The sequence below is a fragment of the Orbicella faveolata genome, unplaced genomic scaffold (genome assembly GCF_042242905.1).
Source record: "Orbicella faveolata isolate gen_17 unplaced genomic scaffold, um_ofav_v1 contig_12, whole genome shotgun sequence".
Classification (NCBI taxonomy): Eukaryota; Metazoa; Cnidaria; class Anthozoa; order Scleractinia; family Merulinidae; genus Orbicella; species Orbicella faveolata.
The window spans coordinates 2,977,501-2,984,467 of NW_028301539.1; the positions used below are offsets into that span (position 1 = coordinate 2,977,501).

Sequence of the window (6,967 nt, forward strand, 5' to 3'; positions counted from 1 at the left end):
TATCAATCGTAGCAAGATTTCTCTCGGCTTCCAGACTGCACATCGCGAGTTTTAGTGACTGGATGGTGCTTTCAGCCCGGCAAACTCGCGAGACCATTTGTTCATAATTTCGCTGCAAAATCTCTATTTCAGGCGAAATCGATCCGCTAGCTTTGAATGGTTGAACCGGTTCTATCCGTCCGCTTTTGCCTCCTTCTAGATTCTCGGCGCGATCTCTGCTAAAGCCATATTCAGCAAGTTGGTCGACCAATTTTTTTGTTTCTTCTTCGGCCATTTGCAACCGTCGTTGCATGACTTCAAAGGTGTGTTGTGGCGAAGAACTTGAATGCAACGTTGGAGAAATGACTCTTCTACTCATTTTATCCCCTGACATTATTAAGTTGTTATAAATCAGTGATAAAGTTGACTTTCAACGTCCGTTGGTATTATATTTTGCCTGTTTGTTTTTTCAATGCGACATTTGCCTGTAATCCGCCATTTTGGAATTTCCGCCATTTTTCCCTCAGCTAACCAATCATAATTTAGTACTTCAGAATCGACTGCTGACTGAAATGACTGACGACGCAGATACAGATCAGACTTGTTTTATTCAACTCCCTTAGTAGCTACTTTCTTTCCATTATTTTTATCCCGTTTTCACAGTTTTAATTTCCTACCTACTTTTTTCCTGTGCCCCACCCTCCCCTCTGCCACTCTACAGTACATCTCTGTGAAATCCACTGGAATTTCTGGCAGGATGTATTCTCAAAAGCTTTATAAAAAAAAATAAATAAAATAACTCTTGAAAGTTTTCTTCATAGTCAGGATTGAAATGGAGTTTAAAAGAACGTCTAGGAAGTTCACAAATTATATTTTTCAATATACACACAAAATATTTGTTTTTAGATATTCTGGGACAATGAAGCCCAAGCTTGTATGTGTATTATATTATGTGTCTTTTTTGGTAAAAAGTACTTGGCAAAGGAAGACAACACCAGTGCCATTGATGGTAAAAATCAAGCCATTTGTTAGTGTGTTGAGTTTTTGATGCCCTGTAAAATTTGGGCTGAAAAATTCAACACTGTTACCACATGCAGCAACCATATACAGCAAGATGGCCATGACCACGATTTTCTTGTACTGACTAGGAAAATTACTCAATGTCAAAGTAAAGAAATTCAACCAAGTGCAGGTAGGGATAGCTATGACTCTTTTAAGTTAGGTTAACGCCTCATCATCTAATTAGTGATGAAAAGGCCTTATGTGACACCTACATGTAATCATGGAAGAGAGGGGTGAAAGTGAAGGTGAAAATCATGTTTTGGTATGGTGGAGTGTTCCCTTTCAACTCTTCAGTGTTGATGCATACATTTTATGGCATTTCATTATGAACCAGAATCTATTGCCGAAACTGAGACAAAACTTTTTATTATTATTTGAAGCATTGCTTTCGAACAACCAGTGTCACACTTCACTCAAAAAAACCCTGCATTGATACCTCTCAGAGATATAAATACAATTCAAACATGCCCAAGAGTGAACTCTGGGCCATTTTAGGGTTTGACTTTTTTGAAATGTCTGGCAAAGATCCCCAAAAATTTTATATGGAAGTCTTGAGGGATTGTGTATTGATAAGGAAGCTATTTTGCATCCATGAAACACCTTCAAGTCCATTAGCTTTCCTTAGCCTGCATTTGCTCCTTATCTATATCATGTCCTTCAGATTTCAGAGCATCTTTAACCCAGTCTGGTAAATCTGGATCCCATTGTTCTACAGACACTTTCATTGGCACTAGGACATTGTCCCTCACTGCTATGTTCACCTCAAAATCTCCAAAAGACGTGATGGGTTTGTCGAGTTTAACGCAGTGTACAGGAACAAAAAGCTCGAATTGTGATTCGAACTCTAACGCTATGTGATGCTCGTTAACTTCAAAAAATTCACTTCCTTCTTTGCGTTGAATTTTTAAATGAAGCCCATGCAGAAAGCTCAAAAATTCACTGTCCAGTGCGGCCTCGGGGTGATCTTTTGAGGTGTCCTTTCTGAGAAATTTTTCTTTATTATCTTCTGTTGCATAAACGGCCATTCCCAGACGAATTAACGTATTTCTGGCCAACCTGGGTTCGACTGACACCATTTGTCCCTTGCTTCCAAGCGTCTCGTGATTTTCTGTAAGAATGATATTCAACCATGGAACTTTGACATCAGGTAGTCTCTTCTTCGGCTGTCCTTTCTCAATTATCCATCTATCCGCTCTCATTTTGGCTATGGTTTTCTTCGACAATGGTGGCCTCTTTTTCACCATTCTTGCACACAGCTTGGAGACGTTTTGCACTTGCAGAATTTGCCGAGAAAAGCGCCACATCTTTAGTCTCTTATGTTTTGATCAACTATGAATCAAGCATGGCGTACGAGTTGATGAAAGAAGTATTCCGATTGGCTATTTGGATGAATGACCAATGAAAACTGTCGTAAGATTTACACTGATTGCTTTACCGCTGACCAAATAATCCTTTTATCCACAAACAGCTCCACAAACGACAAACGTGTCAACAGGACTGAGAAATTCCGCCGAAAAGCCCGGCCTGTGGTGGAAGACTTCCTTTCTGCAAGAATGCTGTCACAACTGAAAGAATTTGGCTTAGGTGCCACAGCAGCTTGTGGTGCTTGCTTTTTCACAAATCCTCTAGAAGTTGTTAAAACGCGGATGCAGCTTCAGGGAGAGTTGAAGGCAAGAGGAACGTACGCGGTACATTACAAGAACGCCTTTCACGCTTTTTACACAATCGGTCGATTTGACGGCCTCAGATCTTTGCAAAGTGGACTCGCTCCCGCTCTAGTTTACCAAGCAGTGATGAATGGTTGTCGATTGGGATCTTACCAGGTTTTTACCAACTTAAAACTGACTGCAAACAGCGAGGGTCGAATCGAGTTTTGGCGGTGTCTTCTGGCCGGCGCTGTCTCTGGTGCCATTGGCGCGTTTTTGGGAAGCCCGGCTTATATGGTGAGTACCGAAACATCAAAAGTATCATGTATGTGGGCTTTTGGCTCTAGAGTTTACCGATTTATATACTTTCAACAGCAAATTCCAAACTTTGACAAACGGCTGCAAAATCTAGTCACGAGATTATTGCGTGACTGCACATCGTAACGCCATTGAGATATTTTAGTGGGATATTTTTCTCCGGCTGATTTTTTTTGTTGTTGTGGTTTTTTTTTTCAAACGTTAATTCCAGTAAGGTTTCGTCTTTTTTTTTGGTTCTTTTGTTATTGTTGTTGTTTTTTTTCTTTTTTGTGACTTGCTTTGCACTTTTTCCCCAGTTTTCTTATGTAGGAGTTTTTTCTCTATGAGAAATCCTCAGGAGAAATGTAACGGTTCATTCCTAACTTGAACTGTCTACTCGGTGACGTACAGATCTTCAGTGAAAGGAAAACAAACCATTTTTTTTTTTGCCTCATTGAATCAAGGATGTGCTACTAACCATCTTTTTTGCTTATGAGTTGTTTAATTTCAAGATAGTCTAACTGTACATCACAGTCTAACAGTACAACATCAATTTTGCTTCCTTTAACCTAGTCGTCCAAAAAATTGTAATGTTGAGCAGAAATTGTACAGATTTGTAGGTTTTTGAGATCATCAAATCTACATGTAGCATTCTAGGGTTGGACCTCCTAATATACATTTTATATAAGACATTTTTTTTTTTGTTTCCAAAAATGATTTGATATTTAAATCTCCAATAAGGTCAAGACCCAACTTCAAGCACAAGCAACAGACACTATCGCTGTCGGCTTTCAACACAAACACAGTGGCTTTGTCCAAGCATTATCAGGTATTTACAGAGAGTTCGGAGTTAAAGGACTCTGGCGAGGTGTCAGTGGTGCTGTTGCACGTGTCATGATTGGATCTGCTGTTCAGTTGTCAACTTTCTCAACCACTAGGGAAAGGATTGCAAAAATGAATTTCTTCCCTGAGAAAAGCTGGCTTATTCCAGCATCGGCTAGTATGATTAGCAGTGTTGCGGTGGTAACATGCATGACACCATTTGATGTAGTAAGTACTCGTTTATACAATCAAGGAACCAACGCTAGTGGTAAGGGACTCTTTTATAATGGCTTTGTGGACTGTTTTGTCAAAATATTTAAGCGAGAAGGTGTGATGGGGTTTTACAAGGGTGTCGGACCACATTACTTTAGAATTGGTCCACATACAATCCTTAGCTTACTCTTTTGGGATCAGCTAAGAATGTTATCTGCTTCTCATGGTTTTTAAGGAAGATTATGGACCAAGCTTTAAAATTAAGTCATATATGTAAATAATTTGCATTTAAAATATGAAGGTGATTTTATATTATAATGTGGTATTTTGTAGTAATATTGTTAGAGTTAAAAGACAGTGTGTACATACTAGATTAAATTATTTGATATGGCAATGAACATGCTATACTGAATGCAGTTCATTCTCAGAAAATCATGCAGAAATAAACTAATTGAAAGTAACACAGGCTTGGCAGTTACTTCTTATTTGACTTTTAAAATCTGCATAGAGAACAGCACAAATATGTCTTTTTGGCATAACATTATGACAAAGTTTTGCATGGTTGCTCCTTACTAACAGTATAAAAATACACTGTTATTTTGAAATTTGTGGGCCCAGCAAAAGGCTTTGTCCACGGGACAAACTTATAACTGGCCTTAAAGTAAATTTGTGACCACCACAGGGGCAGATCCAGGATTTTTCTTAGCAGGGGTGGGCCACTAAGGAATGGTGTAACTGAGTTTTATATTTGCAGAATACCAGTTATATTAGGAAGCTGCATGTCATTTCAGTGGCGGGGGGGGGCAGGGATGCACCCCATGCACCCTCCCCCTAGAACCACCCCTGCATCAATGAGGAGAATTAATATTTCAAACCCAGACCAAAAAGTGTAAGTGGAAAGGCTGTTTTAAAGTCTAGAACAACCAATTTTTCACAAGTTTGTATGGAATTTAATTCTGAGTTCAACAAATCAATCTATCATCTGACCTTTTCATGGTTTCTGGTGCCATTTTGCTTAACACATAGAATATCATATAGCAAAAAAATAAATTAAACTTAAATACGCAAAAAAAAATACTCAAAATAGTAAGAACTAAACGAGCTGCGTATTTACGAGGATTATTATGCGTTAGATGGGTTGTAGGAAAAATAAAGAGAGGAGGAGGGAGAAAAGTTAAAAGTTCAATGCCTAATAAGTTGAGAGCGATTAACTTTCTGAGTATTTTATGAGTTACAAGGAAAAGATACTCATCAGAAGGTTTTTTTGGTCAAATTTGATGAGAATAAATTTGCTGTGACGCAAGGAATTGCACTTTTAATTTTTTCATAAACAAATGTATGGAAAAATAAAAACCTTAAGTGTGACTTTTTTAGCGTGGCTAAAATTCAGTGGAATGCAATCAGTAAATTCTTTTGCCTAGTTTCTCTAGTTTTTAATTAGTAAATACTTCAGAACTCGAATTTTCCGTGAGTCGTTAGACGTTAGATATTCTCCATTTTCCCCTTACATTTACTGTAATTTATGCCGTGTTTGCCCCAAAATAAGATGGCGTCAGAAACCGTGAAAAGTCCTATTGGCAATCTCTCGACTTCTCGCCACAAAAAATTATTTCTCCCTCATTGTATGTTGAAGTTAATGCTAACTTGATAGCTGGTGATGGTATGTTACATGTTAAACTCGTAAATTTGAAAATGAGTGCTTTTAAGGACCACTGCCACCTGAAAAGACTTTCAAAGGGTTTGATGCGCTTTGCGTCGATTTTCCACGCGCGTTTACGTCGATTTTCAACGCGCGTTGAACGCGCGCGCCATGCGCAAATGTGTCAGCTTTTTCATGAACAGCTTACAACCTAATTTATACAGTGATGGCCATATTAGATTATTGAAAGGAAGGTGTCATGGGGAGCAGGACTGGGCAAACATACGAAACAGCAGGCCCGTGGACTTTGACAAAGAGATCTTAAGATTATTACTTTCAATGAGATTTCACAATGCTTTGCAACTCATAACACACTTTCCTAGGCAGTAATTAACTTCACCGGTTGTGTTTACATCAAAATTTCCAAAGATCATGTATTTTGAAGGGAGGTTATAACGTGAAATGATTCTTTTTGTTTTGGTATAAAAAGAAAGATTCGTGAAGAATATCTTTTGTGGACGTGTATTAAACTCTTGGTTAATTAGAAAAAATGACTAGCGCATATAAAGTTTTCCGGCGAACATTCGTCTTAGATGTTCCGCAAACGGTTTTTCGTTGCAACTCAAGTAATCTATTGAAATCTTTAAAAAAACACTTATAACTCATTTTGTCGCCTTTTTTTGGGGGGGGGGGGGGGAGTTTCCGTGTTGAAGAACACTCGCACATACATCATCATACCCCTAAACTTGACAAAGACCCAAACCGATTTTTACGAAACGCAAAAAAAGTCTTTATATAAAAATTCTTCGTTTGGGAAGGTAACTACCAATGAGTTGTGTTTACGATGTGTTTATTTCCGAAAAAAAAAATTCACGCCGAGAAATGCTTATTATATAACCAGGCCAACAAAATTTGTACGTATATCCGTTTCCTTTGTTTTCTTACTCTATCTCTCCTCTCGTTCTGTATATTCCCGTGCTAATGTCAGCATAGTTTCGAATCAATAGTTTATCTTTCCCGAAAACAAAGTTTAATCACACTACAAATTTTACAATCGACCAATATTTGTCCTTTCACCGTTTATCTCTCTTTTGAGCGATTTAATTATCCATGCATGAACACAAAGCTCCCTAAATTAATTACGCGCAGAATTTCAATGTGAAGATAGACTGTCGATAAAGTGACGATTACCTTTCTTTTCTTTTCCTAGACAGATGGCTGATAAAAGTGCTTTTAACAAAGAGATATACAGTTATTGGCAAGAACGAAAACTGACCGGTCATGTTTTCAATCTGGTTCTGGACAATTG

The 6,967-nt window shown here is 38.1% G+C and overlaps 2 protein-coding genes across 4 annotated transcripts in view; one reads left to right on the forward strand and one right to left on the reverse strand.

The window, feature by feature from the left end:
* LOC110065348 (coiled-coil domain-containing protein 150-like) overlaps positions 1-520 on the reverse strand; it is a 53,386-nt gene extending 52,866 nt beyond the window's left edge. For 2 of the 3 annotated variants that reach the window (XM_089282050.1, XM_089282048.1), the window contains exon 1: positions 1-520. This exon is cut by the window's left edge and continues 245 nt beyond it. In XM_089282050.1, the coding sequence (XP_089138176.1) occupies positions 1-373 (373 nt within the window). In that variant the 5' untranslated portion in view covers positions 374-520. The other variant, XM_089282049.1, reaches the window with a different exon arrangement.
* A 1,965-nt stretch (positions 521-2,485) lies between these two features.
* Positions 2,486-4,480, forward strand: LOC110065346 (solute carrier family 25 member 35-like). Its single transcript, XM_020772478.2, has 2 exons — positions 2,486-2,984; positions 3,726-4,480. Exons 1-2 carry the CDS (start codon positions 2,595-2,597, stop codon positions 4,251-4,253), a joined length of 918 nt encoding a protein of 305 aa, XP_020628137.2. The 5' UTR covers positions 2,486-2,594; the 3' UTR covers positions 4,254-4,480.
* Positions 4,481-6,967: the final 2,487 nt, after the last annotated feature.

Coding starts and splice junctions, on each gene's coding strand:
- LOC110065346 (XM_020772478.2), top strand. CDS start 2,595: ATGCTGTCACAACTGAAAGAATTTGGCTTAGGTGCCACAGCAGCTTGT. Junction 2,985..3,725: donor TGGGAAGCCCGGCTTATATG/GTGAGTACCGAA, acceptor ATCTCCAATAAG/GTCAAGACCCAACTTCAAGC.